Here is a 15,267-nt window from a genome sequence, read left to right as displayed (position 1 = left end):
TAAAGAGTCAAAATATGAATATTGCTACGTGTAAGCTAACGCTACTGCGCACTGAATTGACGTCACTAGACTGGAAGCCTCTTAATTTGTTCTTTTTTTTCTTTTATAAGCCTCTTAAATAACCGCACGAAGCAGCGTGATTCACCAGTGTAACAGTGCGGTGATATTCACAAGTTTTACTTTATATTTTTTGTAGCTAGCTACATTAAAGTAAAAAGCAAAGATGGTCGGGTGTTACGCCTTTGGTTGTACTCGACAAAAGCGGACTGCTCATTCCATCAATTCGATTGGTCCAGTGATGTACAGGAGAAAAATGTACACAGGACAAAACGTATAGGGTTCTGAACATGTTTATTTAGCACAGGATTTTTTGAAAACCCCGTTCATTTTTCCTATAGGAAATCTGACTTAGACCCGGGTCTCCAAATATGGGCATAACAAGGACTACAGAATGACGCACGACTTCAGTGGTCTATTGGAGCAGGCATGAGACATGGGGGTGCTTCATGATGAATCAACAGCCTTCGCTTCTTATTAAGCATTAATTTAAGCTTTAAATAGAGGCTTGGCTGAACTCCGAGCCACTTGTACTTGTGAGTGTAAGTTGTTTGTAGGTACCTGCACGACCTGCAGGGCAGAATCGTGCCGCTAGTCATTTGAACTATTTTCTAAGAACTTAGCCAGAAAGAGACAGAGAAGCCAGTCTTGTCTGTATGGGCGCCTGGCCGGTCGACAGCACAGCTGAAATCCTGACTCGAGAGCTGGAGATCCAAGCAGTGGACGAGCCTGTAGGCTCACAGTCGTCGTTCCAATTTTCAAATGTATCCAATTTTGGCAATATAGTGCAATCATATGGGTGGCACGGTGGCTCGGTGGCTAGTACTTTCCTCACAGAAAGAAGGTCCTGGGTTTGATTCCCAGGTGGAGCGGTCTGAGTCCTTTCTGTGTGGAGTGTGCATGTTCTCCCCTTGTCTGCTCCACTTTCCTCACAGTCCAAAGACATGCAAGTGATGTGAATTGGAGATACAGAATTGTCCATGACTGTGTTTGACATTAAAGACTTGAACTGATGAATATTGTGTAACCATAGACTGACTACCTGTCCTGTCATGAATGTAACCAAAGTGGGTAAAACATGACGTTAAAAATCCTAATGAAATAAATAAATAAAAACAACAATCATAATGTTTTCTCATGCATTTTTGCAGGTCTGGCAGCATTGTGACTGCATGCGACTAGAGGCGGAGGTAGAACACTATCTTTGCGAACAGTGTGATCCTCGCCCAGTAGACAGGGTATGTCACCTTTCACCCCTCCTCATTTCTGTCATTACTCTTAACTACCAGCCTGTCTGGTAATACAAACAAACATGCTGAGCCGTGCAGCCAGTAACTATTACAGTCTGTAAAGGAAATGAACCCTTATAAAAGTATACAACTTACTATTGGCATTAGAGATGTTTGATTATCTTGATGTCTCACTATTTTTGTGTACACCAACAGGAGGTCCCCATGGTGCCTCAGCCTAGTTATGCTCAGTCTGGCTCCATCTATTATATCTGCCTGCTCCGAGACGAGCTGCTGCTGCACCAGGGTATGTATGTGTGGAAGTTTAGGCATACGAGTGAAACTGTTTGGATAATCTAGATGACTAATTTATTGATCATCAGTCTGGGTCAAATTGTTATGTTGATCCCCTGTAGAGAATGTGTCAGAATTTGGATATGATATGCAACATGCTTTGCAGATACTCATTGTTCTTTCGGTGCATATCAGGTGACTGTGTGTACCTGATGAGGGACAGCAGGCGCACTCCAGAGGGCCAGCCGCTCCGTCAGTCCTACCGTCTTCTGTCCCACATCAACAGAGACAAACTGGACATCTTTCGCATTGAAAAGCTCTGGAAGAATGAAAAGTAAGCAACATCCTAGATACCAGTACAGTTGAACCTCGGTTTAACAGACCTCCATTTAACGGATTTTGGATTTAACAGACAAAATCTGGAAACCAAATGTTTGGTCCTGTTGTTTAAAATTTCCCAGACAACTACCAGGACCAGTAGTTCAGTAATTGTCCGCTAGCCGGCTCGCTTTGTTCTCGCCTTTACTCTATGCTTAGTTATGCACCAGTGCTGCTCCAGTAGCCACCAGCAGTGCTTCAGACTCAGAATAATAGATACTCTGTTATAGAGTCACCACTATACGATCACGACAAAAAAACAAACATCTCCTCTACCACACAAGGTAATTGAAATTTCTCCCCAGTAGTACAGCACACCAGTTTAATATTTATTTACAGGTTTTACATGACATATTCAGACATCCCAAGTCTTCCGGAAGTTCCGGGAGTCTCCCGCATATACGTAGCGGCTCCCTGATGCCCGCAAGTCAGATAAAATCTCCCGGAATCTAGAACGAGCGGCCAAGAGCGACACAAACGCGCACGCAGGCGACACAGACTTCTTTCCCCGATTGCGTATTAAATCCGTTATCTGATATACAATCTAGTGCACTGTGTAGGGAACATAAATCAATTGTCTAATATACTATCTAGTGCACTATGTAGGGAACATAAATCCGTGATCTGATATACAATCTAGTGCACTGTGTAGGGAACATAAAACAATTGTCTAATTCACTATCTAGTGCACTGTGTAGGGAACATAAATTCATATCTAAAATACTATCTAGTGCACTATGTAGGGAACATAAATCCGTTATCTGATATACAATTTAGTGCACTATGTAGGGAACATAATTAATTATGTAATACACTATCTAGTGCACTATGTAGGGAACCAAAATCCGTTAACTAATATGCTACCTAAAGCATTATGTAAGAAACATAAGTCTATTATCTAGTGCACTAAGTAAGGAACATACATTCTTTTCTAATATACAATCTAGTGCACTATGTAGGGAACATAAATCTAGTATCTTTCACACTATCTAGTGCACTATGTAGTACACATTAATGTGTTTGTGACGCGAACAGTTAGCTTAGTAGCTCAGTTAGCAGCTCCTAAAAGTTCTGTTATCACCCATATCCTTTGGTGTGTGCGAGAGGTTTTTTAGCTTTTTTTGGGAGGGGGGGCTTGTGGGGTCTCGGTCCGGGGGTACCTCCCTGAAATGAGTTTTTGCAACTTGGGATGTCTGCATATTTACATATATTTAAGTTGTTCATTTTACTGTTCATCATATGTGCATGCTTAGCACTTATGTGGACCGGTGCTCCCCCTTTTAGTCTGTTAAATCGAGGTTCCACTGTTTAACAGTAATGACAGTATTTTACCGTGCTTGTCTAGTACAGGGGTCTTCAACCTGTGGGGCTAGTAGGATTGTGGGTTCAAGTCGCAGCTCTGCCTTTGAGCAAAGTCCTTAACCCTCTTGTCACCGGGTTGCCATACAACAGCTGACCCAGCGCTCTGATCCCAGCTTCCAAACAAGCTGGATTTTTCTCACCTAGCTCAGACTGTAGTGCTCAGCTTGAAGCTCTACAGTTCAGTATTGAATCAGGCGCTTAGGGATTATTTCCTTTTTTCCTTTCACAGTACACTTGAAGTGTGGTTTCTTTTATTTTCTGATTCTGTTCAGCTCCTGCACTTGGGTCTAGAATCAGCTTAGTGGTAAAATTCACTGAACTCATACCTGGGGCAAATCTGTGGCTCGAACCAAAGATCGAAACCCCTGACAGTTGTTCAGACGTGCCATTCCTTGGTATTTGCTGATTTGATCTTCATGTCTAACTGTATATGTTCATTTTAAATGTGTGTAGGCATTGTAGGAATTTATAATTAATTATAATCAATAATGTCAAATAATAATAGATAAATAATCATTGATAAATAATAGATTTGGTTCTGGAACAAAAATGCAAAGTGTGAAAATGCGGATGCCTGAAACGCAATGCCTCTGTCTGTCTGCTAGGGGTGAGAGGTTTGCCTTCGGTCATCATTACTTCCGACCTCATGAGACCCATCACTCGCCCTCGCGCCGCTTCTACCACAACGAGCTGTTCCGAGTGCCCCTATATGAGATCATTCCTCTGGAGGCAGTGGTGGGCACGTGCTGCGTTCTCGACCTTTACACGTACTGCAAGGGTAAGACACACGCTGCTTTGAAACACTAGACCGAACACACACACACAACTTGGCAGGCTTGTCATGGAGTCGGCTTACTGTACAGGAAGGCAGGCTGGCATCCCCTCCTCTCTCTCTCTCTCTCTCTCTCTCACACACACACACCCAAACAAAGACATAAGTATGCTATAGACATGCTTACTACTTACTTATACATATATTAAGGCCCTACCTAATTCACATCCATGAAAATTGCATGTTTGTGTTTGTGTTTAGCGATTTAACATTTTTCATTCACGTAGTGTATGAAATATGAGGCGCAATATGCAATGAAGTTAATGTAACAGACTTTCCTGTGGTGTAGTGTGCTGACAATGTTTGATGTATGTGTTTGTTGTATGTATTAAGTGCATTTTGTCACTTTGTGGATTCCATAATCAATGGAAAAGTGTGGTTCTCTACACACGTGATCATCGCTCTGTAGTCTGTCACCTCAAAAGGGGTGGCTCGGTGGGTTGCACTGTCGCCTCCCAGTAAGAAGGTCCTGGGTTCGATTCCCAGGTGAAGCAGTCTGGGTCCTTTTTCCCCAGTGTCTGCGTGGGTTTCCTCCAGGAGCTCCGGTTTCCTCCCACAGTCCAAAGACATGCAAGTGAGGTGAAATGGAGATACAAAATTGTCCATGACTGCGTTTGACATTAAACTTGTGAACTGATGAATCTTGTGTAATGAGTAACTACCGTTCCTGTCATGAATGTAACCGAAGTGTAAAACATGACATTAAAATCCTAATAAACAAACAAACAAACTCCCACCTAGGGGTAATAAGAGACAATAACACCCAAAGTGTGTTCCTTATGTCCAGTCTACTTTCTACTTTGTTTTGAATGCCGTCACTGCAGAAAATCCTGCTTCACAAAGATAGAATTTTGGAACTGGAGCAGTGTTTTCATTGCTCTTGTAGCGATCTTTAATTTTTTTTTTTTTTTTGTGCGGTCCGGTAATAAATGACCGGTACCAGTCCATGGCCCGTGGTTGGGGACCACTGGTGTAGTGTGCTGACAATGTTTGATGTATGTGTTTATGTATTGAGTGCATTTTGTCCCTTTGGGGATTCCATAATCAATGGAAAAGTGTGCTTCTCTACACACGTGATCATTGCTCAAAAGAACAAGCCAGTAAAGTATTTTGCTCCTGATAGTTTGTCCAAGAAGTCTAAAGCAGCTAAAAACACTACTCAGGTAATGCCCAACCGACTATGTGGATACCGACACTTTCTAACATTCCCTCTCTCCACACCCAGGTCGGCCAAAAGGCGTGAAGGAGCAGGACGTGTACATCTGCGACTATCGCCTGGACAAATCCGCTCATCTCTTTTACAAAATCCACCGTAACCGCTACCCAGTCTGCACTAAACCCTATGCCTTCAACCACTTCCCCAAGAGACTCGCACCCAAGAGAGACTTTTCAGTGAGTAAATGTCTTCATTCTAATTTATTTGCTGTTTCACACAAGCGTAAATAGTTTCTTGTGTTCTGCTGGAACCTGTAATACTAGGGCTCTGGAGAATTACCTTTCCGCCAGCTAATTCAGCAGGCGTTACTTCACTGTTGTGGTCTTGTATACTACAGGGAGTACAGTACAGAAAATGTGTGTGGAGCCTTAACAGTGCAGTTCTGATTTTTTTAAGGTTGCTAGCAGATCAGGAGTGGGGGTGAGAGAGAAATAAGCTCCAATAAGCCACAGCTGGAAAAACTTAATAAATTGGGCGGAAGAACTCAATAATGTCAAAAAATCATAGATACACTGATCAGCCATAACATTAAAACCACCTCCTTGTTTCTACACTCACTGTGCATTTTATCAGTTCCACTTATCATATAGGAGAACTTTGTAGTTTTACAATTACTGACTGTAGTCCATCTATTTCTCTGCATACTTTTTTAGCCTGCTTTCACCCTGTTCTTCAATGGTCAGGACCCCCACAGTACCCCCACAGAGCAGGTATTATTTAGGTGGTGGATCATTCTCAGCACTGCAGTGACACTGACATGGTGGTGGTGTGTTAGTGTGTGTTGTGCTGGTATGAGTGGATCAGACACAGAAGCGCTGCTGGAGTTTTTAAATTCCGTGTCCACTCACTGTCCAATTTATTACGCACCCCTACCTAGTTGGTCCACCTTGTAGATGTAAAGTCAGAGACGATCGCTCATCTATTGCTGCTGTTTGAGTTGGTCGTCTTCTAGACCTTCATCAGTGGTCACAGGACGCTGCCCGCGGGGCGCTGTTAACTGGTAATTTTTGGTTGGTGGACAATTCTCAGTCCAGCAGTGACAGTGAGGTGTTTAAAAACTCCAGCAGCGCTGCTGTGTCTGATCCACTCATACCAGCACAACACACACTAACACACCACCACCATGTCAGTGTCACTGCAGTGCTGAGAATGATTCACCACCCAAATAATATCAACTCTGTCGTGGTCCTGGGAGAGTCCTGAGCATTGAAGAACAGCATGAAAGAGGGCTAACAAAGCATGCAGAGAAACAGATGGACTACAGTCAGTAATTGTAGAACTACAAATTGCTTCTATATGATGGAGTTATAAGTGGAGCTGATAACATGGACAGTGAGTGTAGAAACAAGGAGCTGGTTTAATGTTATGGCTGATAGGTGTATGTATAATCAGTTGGCTGGCAGATTAGGAGTGGGGGTGGCAGCAGCTGTGGGAGAAATAAGCTCCAATGAGCCACAACTGGACTGGGTAAAAAACTCAATAAATTAGGTGAAAATTGGGTGGAAGAACTTAATAAAGAATAAATTAAAAAGGAATCACTTAGTTCAGCTGATAGCAGAGCTGAGAGTTGAACTGAAGTGCTGGAGATCTCAGTGTGTTAGACCACTGCGCTTTTTTAATAGCAGAAATGGCTGTGTCATCCTAATGCGCTGAGCATTTTTTGCTGAATCATACAGATGATGTCATTTTGTCTGTATCAAACAGGGAAAAAGTCATCTTTATTCATCCAGGCTGCCTTGTTACATTGATTATTTGGAGTGGAGTTCCGTTCTTGCCTGATACAGATCAAATTACGTTATCAGGTTTTTTTCTTTCTGTAAGGCGAATATGAGAAAATAATGCAAACATTTTTACTTTTATTTTATATTAATAAGGGCAAGCATGACTGTTTCCTTTCAGTAGAGAGTTTGCTCGTCCGGTACATTGTGATTGTGCCAGTCATGAACACAGATGTGCTCAATAAACTAGTATAAAGAAGACGATGCCAGCAGGGGATTATTTTATACTCAAGTCACACATTCTTTAATGCGCCCCCAGTACTACTCAGTGTTTAGATGTTTACTAGTTTGAATCCAGTTGTCTTAGTCATCATCCATAAAACAGATCATTTAATGCAGGGGTGTCAAACTCATTTTAACAGAGGGCCACTTTAGCAATACTGCCCTCAAAGGGCCATTTGTAACATATCCTGCTGCAATTGCAGTCTGCTTTGTATTGTATTTATAAGATAAGATAAGATAATCCTTTATTAGTCCCACAATGGGGAAATTCACATCGTTAAACAAGAAATGGTAACACATTGGGAGAGTAGGAGATAAAAAAAAAAAACCAGCAACCACATTGTGCTCCCTAAGGAGCACACTATGGTAACACGAAAAAAAAGCTCCTTACAGCACACAAGCACATGTAAACATAAGAACATAACATAGTCACACAACGAGCCACGGGTTAGGGATGTAGGGATAGGAAAGTAACCAAACTACGACAAGCAGCCCCAGCGATTCGCAGCCAGTATGCCGGCGCGCACTGCAGACCCGTCCTGCCGTATTGGTGGGATTAAGCTAAGAAGTTTGGAAGGCGTCGGGTGATGGGTTGGGATGTCTATATCTATATTGTATCTATGTCTATATTGTATGTCTATATCTATACCTATATCTATATTGTACCACCAACGCAGCCTCATAACACAAAAGACACACAGGTCTTTTTTTCTTGTAGCACAAGCATCAATTATCCTCTTTTTGGACATTTTGGGATTATTTGTAGATATTTCTTTACTCAACTTGTTAAAAAAACTGCTTTAGTTAAACTGAAGAAGTCACTTTTATTGAGTGGCGAAACGTTTCTCTACAACAAACCTGTGTCCAGATGAACTGATTCAACTTTGTGGATGTGTGTACTAGGGTTGGGCGGTATGACGGTATTACGGTATACCGCGGTATTTAAAAATGGTTACGGTATTTTATAAATGTGAAGCGCCAAATTTCTGCTTAAGGTCCGCCTTGAAAACGGAGACTTTAAGACCTGTGCGCATCCACAATAAGGGAGGGCGGGAGTTGTAGGTGGTTGGAGCTCACTGATTGGTTGTGGGGGTGCTCACTTTTTGAGACGATAACACAAAAGCTAGGGAGCGCTCTACATAGGGTGTGTTCAAACACCTAGTGAGCTGCCTTGCTGTCTTACTGCCTACATAGGCAGCTGCCTCAGTAGAGAGGATTCTAATAAGTCAATGACTTATTATAAGGCAGGTTATTCAAACGCGCTACTTAGACAGCGATTCCATCGGGTTTTGCTTGCTAAGCTAACAGTTAGTATCTTGCCATTCAAAACCATGGTATGGGGTGGCACAACGCGCTGGCATGTCAACACATCTGTGTACCGAATACGGTTACATTCACTGACAAGCCCGAACTTGCAAAAAAACACACTTGTGCAAGTTTATACAATATAATATTATCTCTTCGCAATACTCGGATTTCGGATTTGAATTCCGACAATAAACAGCTTTCATTATGACTGGTTAATTCCCCGTACTGATGTGAAGCAGAATTGGTGCATTACAGCCAATAAGAACGGCGCAAAAATGAAAAGAACATATAAAACATATATGTAACGGTTCCCAGAGATGCGACTCGGTTCATTTGAAAGAGTTGTTCAATAGAATCGGATCGCTCGCGAACGACCCATTACTAACAGAGAGACGTATGACGGTATGAAAATCGGCAATATCGCCCAACCCCAGTGTGTACCTGGATTATTGAGCATGCATCAAGAGATTTAGTTAAACGCTGATGTGGAAACACGAAATGCAGTCACTTTGCTGGTCACATAATGGACATGCATTGTGGGAGATGAAGTTTATGTACGATTTATGTACAATGTTTTAAAGACAATCACTCACCTTTTATGCTCTCACGTGCCACAATCGACACATTTAGCAGACATTTTTATCCAAAAACGACTTATAATTATCACTGAATATAATTCAAGCAGTTGAGAGTTAAGGGCCTTACTCAAGGCCTTACGGCAAGTTGGCAGTAGTGGGGCTTGAACTGGCAACCTTCTGGGTCCAGGATCTTAACCACTAAGCTACCACTGCCCTGTGTATGACCTTTCACGTTTTACAACAATCTCATCTCCAGCTTCATTATGCTGATTTGTTTTACTCTCTCCGTCAGCCTCACTTTGTGCCGGATAACTACAAGAGGAATGGCGGACGGTCAGCCTGGAAGAGCGAACGCTCCAAAGACACGGGCGCCGGCGACGAAGACCCCTCCCCCGGCGGGTCGTGCGAGCGGCTGTCCAACTCGAGAGACGCGGAAGGGAGAGGAGACGGAGAGGCAGAAGCAGACACGAACTGTAACCACGAGGACTCCTCGACGCCACTGACCTCACTAGCGCCGGCGCAGGAGCGGAGGAGAGCCGATGAGGAGGAGGACGAAGAGGCGGATGAGGACGAGGAAGAGGAGAAGAGAGTGGCGGAAGAGGGCCGAATAGAGGCAGAGGCCTCCTCGATCACCTCATCGGCCCTGCATCCATCTTTCCCAGCACAGCGGGAGCGACTGCACAAGTTCATGCAACCGCTATTGCATCGGACTCTCAACAAGAACGGTATGGCCTTCAGTTTGCTGGGTGGGAAAGACCAGACTAAGGGGCGGGGTTATCAATGCTGTGTAAGGACCTTGGTTGCTCAGGGCGCCTGTACAGAAAGTGGAGGAGTGCAGAGGCTCTCCGTGGCTCTCTTAATGCGAAGCCGAACTAACACGAAAATACATCAAAGTATGGGTGAATAAGAAGGGATTTGTTGAGTATACTCTCTTTGGACGCCGTCGGGGTCCCCAGCACCGGATTGGCTATGCTAAATTGGGAGAACAAAATGAGAATCAGTTGTTGCAGACTGTGCCGACTACTCGATCCACCGGCTGTTACAGCTGTGTTTTTTCTTAAAGTATAACAGCACAGCCGATCATATCTGTATGTAGACGCACAAACAGCTAACATGATTTGAACCCTGGATCCCAGCAGTAGGGGGCTAGCGTAAGTTACCACTGCACCACCTGAGTGCCCGGCCCTAATAATGCTGAACTTTTTTTCTTGTGTACATACAGTGGTGGAATTATTTTTTTAGCATATACAGTGGTACCTTGTAACTCAAACACCCCTAAACTTGAAATCTTGCGTAGGCCTCACTGCACAGCAAAACAAACATAAGAAGCGTTTTGGTATTTCAGTGTTTTTATATTATAATTGTGTTATTTTCAGTGTGTAAGTGTCAAAAACAACCCCATTATTTTACATTAGCCTAAAATATATGTAGTTTCACCAGACCATGGAACATTTTACACACACAATTTCACTCAACATATACAGTGGGGGAAATAAGTATTTGATCCCCTGCTGATTTTGTAAGTTTACCCCCTTACAAAGACTTGAACAGTCTATAATTTTTATGGAAGGTTTATTTTAACAGAGAGAGACAGAATATCAACAAAAAATCCAGAAAAAAAACATTAAATAAAGTTTATAAATTAATTTGTATTTAATTAAGGGAAATAAGTATTTGATCCCCTACCAACCAGCAAGAATTCTGACCCCCACAGACCGGTTATGTGCCCATGAGGCACACAAATTAGTCCTGTCCCTGTATAAGACTCCTGTCACAGAATCAGTTTCTTCCGTTCAAATCTCTCGACCACCATGGGCAAGACCAAAGAGCTATCAAAGGACGTCAGGGACAAGATTGTAGACCTGCACAAGGCTGGAATGGGCTACAAGACCATCAGCAAGAAGCTTGGTGAGAAAGAGACCACTGTTGGTGCGGTAATTCGAAAATGGAAGAAATACAAGATCACAGTCAATCACCCTCACTCTGGAGCTCCATGCTGGAGCTCACCTGGTGGGGTAAGAATGATTCTGAGAAAGGTGAGGTCAGTCCAGAATTACACGGGAGGAGCTTGTCAATGATCTCAAGGGAGCTGGGAGCAGAAATACTGGACCCCAAGAACACCATCCCCACCGGGCATTTCTTTGCCTCCAAACAATACTTATTTCCCCCACTGTATGTGATTATGAACAAATAAAGTTCATTAATACAGGGGTTTTCAACCTTTTTGGACATGCGCCCCCCTTCGTGTGCCAACCGCGAACTTGCGCCCACCCCCCCCTTCAACCAACGCACAGACATCTTCTGACAAGCTAAAATAACATAATTAACGTTGTGCACATCATACATACGATGCAATTTTGCTGATTGAAAATATTACTTCATAATTACTTCATCTGAGCCGATTCTATCAGCACATTATATAAATTCGTGGTTCACTCTTGTAAATCATAAGCGGTTCTTGCTTTTTGATGTAGATGAGAGCGGAAACCGTTACTTCACAGAGTCAAGCATAGACAAAAGTTCATCAGTTACTAAGTTGGTTAGTTCGGGATCATCTGCTCTGACTGACAGAAAACTATTAGCTCCACAGGCAGAACGAGTCTGACTCGGTTACCGATCTGCGGTAATACTCAGTATAATTAAGCCGGAGCTTTTTAAGGTAAGCGAGTCACAAAATGTTCCAGTAGCTGGTGTTTATTTACAACCGCAAGATTCATTAATAACAGTAAAAACAGAGAGATGTCTGAGAAGAGAAACTTACGCTTCGCATAAAATGAATCGACTCCTGAATCACTTATATCGATACTGTGAACAGAGCATCTCTCTTAAAGACACACACACGTCCTATAACAGCTGCCGTTGCTTTTGTCACCGGTTTATCTTCACTGTTAGCCCTATTTTGAAGGTTTTTTGAACTGAACTGAATAACATTAAACGTGCGTGTGTGCGTGGTCAGTGAGACTAATCAAATCTGTCTCCCGTGGGTGAAAAATGTATTGCTTTAGTTTTAGAAGTAAAAAAATCTCGTAACGCCGCGCCCCCTGGTCAGGCACTCGCGCCCCCCCAGACAAGTACTCCCCACAGGTTGAAAACCCCTGCATTAATAAGAAGAATATGTTTTTTTTTTTTAATAAATAATAGGGACTCATTCTGACTGGATTCATATGGAAGTAATGGACATTTCTTTTTTGTCTTTAGCTATAGACCTTAGTTATCTCCTTCAGGAGGGTTCCGGTCGACGGCTGCGCAGGCGCACACTCGGGCAGGGTGACTTTGTGAGCAGGAAGTGATGACGGCGACGCACCTGGCGGGCACCGAGCTCGTCTCCCTGTTTTCTTGCACAGCAAAAAAAAGAAGAAAAAAAAAACACGGATACGCTGGAGGAAAGACAAAGGTGAAGGTATGAAAAACGAGGGACGCTCGGAAAACCTTCCTTCCTCTCCGGTTTGTTTGTTTTTTCTAAATGAACCTAAAAAAGAGACCTGCCAAGGGGAATTGAACAGGGCATTTGCTTTTTTGTGCCAGTCGTGAGAGAATTATTACCCTGGCGCGTTAAAAATAGAAGAGTATGATGCAACGACTCAAGTGTCAAATGAACATAGGAACATGTTCTATTTAAGCCTTTCGCATATTAACTCTTATTAAAGCGTCATGTCTGATTTTTTTCCATTTCTAAGCGTCACCAGAGGTCAATGGTTTTGTCTTGTTTTGTTTTTTTATTTTTACATGGTACTACATACATACTGTATAAAGCTTCTTGGTCTGGCAATGCTGCCGGACAAGAGAGGAGATCAATCCGCCCTAGCGAATAGAAACAAAAAGAAAGAAGCAAAGCGTCACGGAAAAGCGAGAAAGAGAAGCAACATAGGAGGTGCAGTGTAGCGCACATACACACTGCCCACCGACTGACAGCGGAGAGGCGAAGCAACCGAGAAAGAGCTAACTGCACTTTTTTTCTAACAACACGGACTTCATTTGCTCCTAGAGATAAACACTAAGGCTCAGCGCAGTATTGAAACAATGCTGTACGGACAAACACGACAGAGAATCCAGGACGACTTTTTGTCGTGCTTGCTGTCATGTCATACTGTAATTATATTTGGAAAAAAAAAGTGGGGCGGATGGGGAGGGGAAGGGTTGTATTTTTGTGTGTGTGCGTGCGCGTGCCCGCTTGGGGTTGTCGGAGAAAGAGACCGAAATCTCTTGTCTTTAAAAGCTCGGAGATTGGTCTGTAAAGCATCTTGCCCTGTTTTTGAGTATTTAATTCACCAGCTCGACAAGATATTTCACCAGTAGGGGTGCACTAACTTTAAATGTAACGCCTTAGAACGCCATGGTCTTTGTATGTGTGTGTGTTTGTGTGTGTGTGTGTGTTGGGTTGCTGGCCTGAATGTATGACCCGTCAGAGGAACACTTTTAGAAAAACGTAAAAAAAAAGGGCTTGATGGCAATGGACAGATCTGTGTGACCGGATATGATACGTGACGTGTCATACAGTGTCATATGAGATTCGTGGAGGGGCTTTAGGCTGTTGCTTTTGTTCCATGTATTGTGTTCTTGATTATAATGGGCAGTTAATGAACTAATTATAATGAGGATTTTTTTTTAGCCCCATAAGCACGGCCCGTTTTAGCCAGCGCTATCGTTGCCCCTTAGATTAACTGACAGAATGAACGGGAGGTAGGAGGCGTGAGATGAAACTGACGGATAAGTGAGAAAGGTGTATATGATGTGCCAAGCTATGTACATATGCAGACGGGAATATGTGAGAGATTTCTCCTAAAAGCAATATCTTAATAATGGATTTTTTTGTGTATTTTATTGTACAGGACTCGACCCTATATGTATTATTATTACTGCTATTATTATTATTATTCGGTTTGTATTAACGTCGCTGTCCATTTATGCTCAAGGCTTGTAGCTAATAAGCATTACTTTTTTTTTTTTTGGGAGGCCAACGAAAAGAAGAAAGCGAGCGAATCAAGCAGCCCAAACTTACACCTTGACATAGGAGGATAGCGAAACGAAACAGACTCGTTAACCCCCAGACCTGACGACTGTCATTGTAATTATTAATTTTAACATAATAATTAGTAATATTACTTTCCGAGAGGAGAAAACGCTCCTCGTTTCTTGCTGCAAAGTGTTGAACACTAAAAAAACTAAATGTAAAGATGCTATTTTGGAAGAAGACGGTAACAACGACTTATAAAACAAAAAAAAAAAGAAAAAAAAAAAAGGGGAAAATAAAAAAAATCTGTCAGCTGAATATCATCTTAATCTTATTTTACTTTTCCTTCAGATTAAAAAATGTTTGTTTTCTGATACTAGTCATACTGATGCTTGTGTTTCTTGTATTTGTGTGTTTTTGTGTGATTTGTTTAGTTCTTTTTTAGACAATCACAAAAATAACATGCAAGCGTTGTATATGGACAGACTGACAGACATTTCCGTGTTGTGTACAGTTTGTCGAAATTTCTTCCACTCTGGTTCAAAGTTTGTAATTATGATACTAAAGTCATGAAAATGCTGTTGGTTTTTACTTTTTTTTGTTTTGTTTCGTTTTGGGTTTTATATTCTATTTGTTTTGTTTGTTTTTTAATAAAAAGCACTACATTGTTGTGAATATACCTGCCTGTTGCTCCTACATTTAGCCAAGAATCATGTGATAGTTCTTTACTAGGTCATAACTATTGATACTCAAGGTATACAGTCAAAGCATATTTTAATTGTATGGATAGTCAATTAATACATCTGCAAATAAAGTGAATTTTAACTATGGAGTAGAGCTTTTTACATTGTGTACGATTATTTGTATTTTTTACAAGCACGGGTTTGATTCGGTGAGCTCATGTAGCGTAATGGTAAGAGCCTGAATTCCAAGGGGTTTGAACCTAAGCCTGGGCTCACAAATACAGAAGACACATGAGTCCATCTCAAGATCTAGTGAGCTGCTTCGCTGCCCACTGCATTCTGACATTAAACTTTAAAAGGCAGACTGCACCTTTATACA

General features: G+C 42.2%; 1 protein-coding gene across 5 annotated transcripts in view; it reads left to right on the top strand.

The window, feature by feature from the left end:
* The window catches only part of ash1l (ash1 (absent, small, or homeotic)-like (Drosophila)), a 68,114-nt gene extending 53,072 nt beyond the window's left edge, over window positions 1-15,042 (top strand). For all 5 annotated transcript variants that reach the window (XM_063010972.1, XM_063010968.1, XM_063010971.1 and 2 more), the window contains 7 exons: window positions 1,209-1,295; window positions 1,503-1,593; window positions 1,776-1,914; window positions 3,926-4,098; window positions 5,378-5,544; window positions 9,547-9,979; window positions 12,453-15,042. In XM_063010972.1, coding sequence (XP_062867042.1) covers window positions 1,209-1,295; window positions 1,503-1,593; window positions 1,776-1,914; window positions 3,926-4,098; window positions 5,378-5,544; window positions 9,547-9,979; window positions 12,453-12,544 — 1,182 coding nt within the window. In that variant the 3' untranslated portion in view covers window positions 12,545-15,042. The remainder of the gene's footprint in view (window positions 1-1,208; window positions 1,296-1,502; window positions 1,594-1,775; window positions 1,915-3,925; window positions 4,099-5,377; window positions 5,545-9,546; window positions 9,980-12,452) is intronic.
* The last annotated feature ends 225 nt before the right edge of the window (window positions 15,043-15,267 follow it).

The sequence above is a fragment of the Trichomycterus rosablanca genome, chromosome 2 (assembly GCF_030014385.1).
Source record: "Trichomycterus rosablanca isolate fTriRos1 chromosome 2, fTriRos1.hap1, whole genome shotgun sequence".
Classification (NCBI taxonomy): Eukaryota; Metazoa; Chordata; class Actinopteri; order Siluriformes; family Trichomycteridae; genus Trichomycterus; species Trichomycterus rosablanca.
This window is presented reverse-complemented; position numbering and strand designations above follow the sequence as displayed.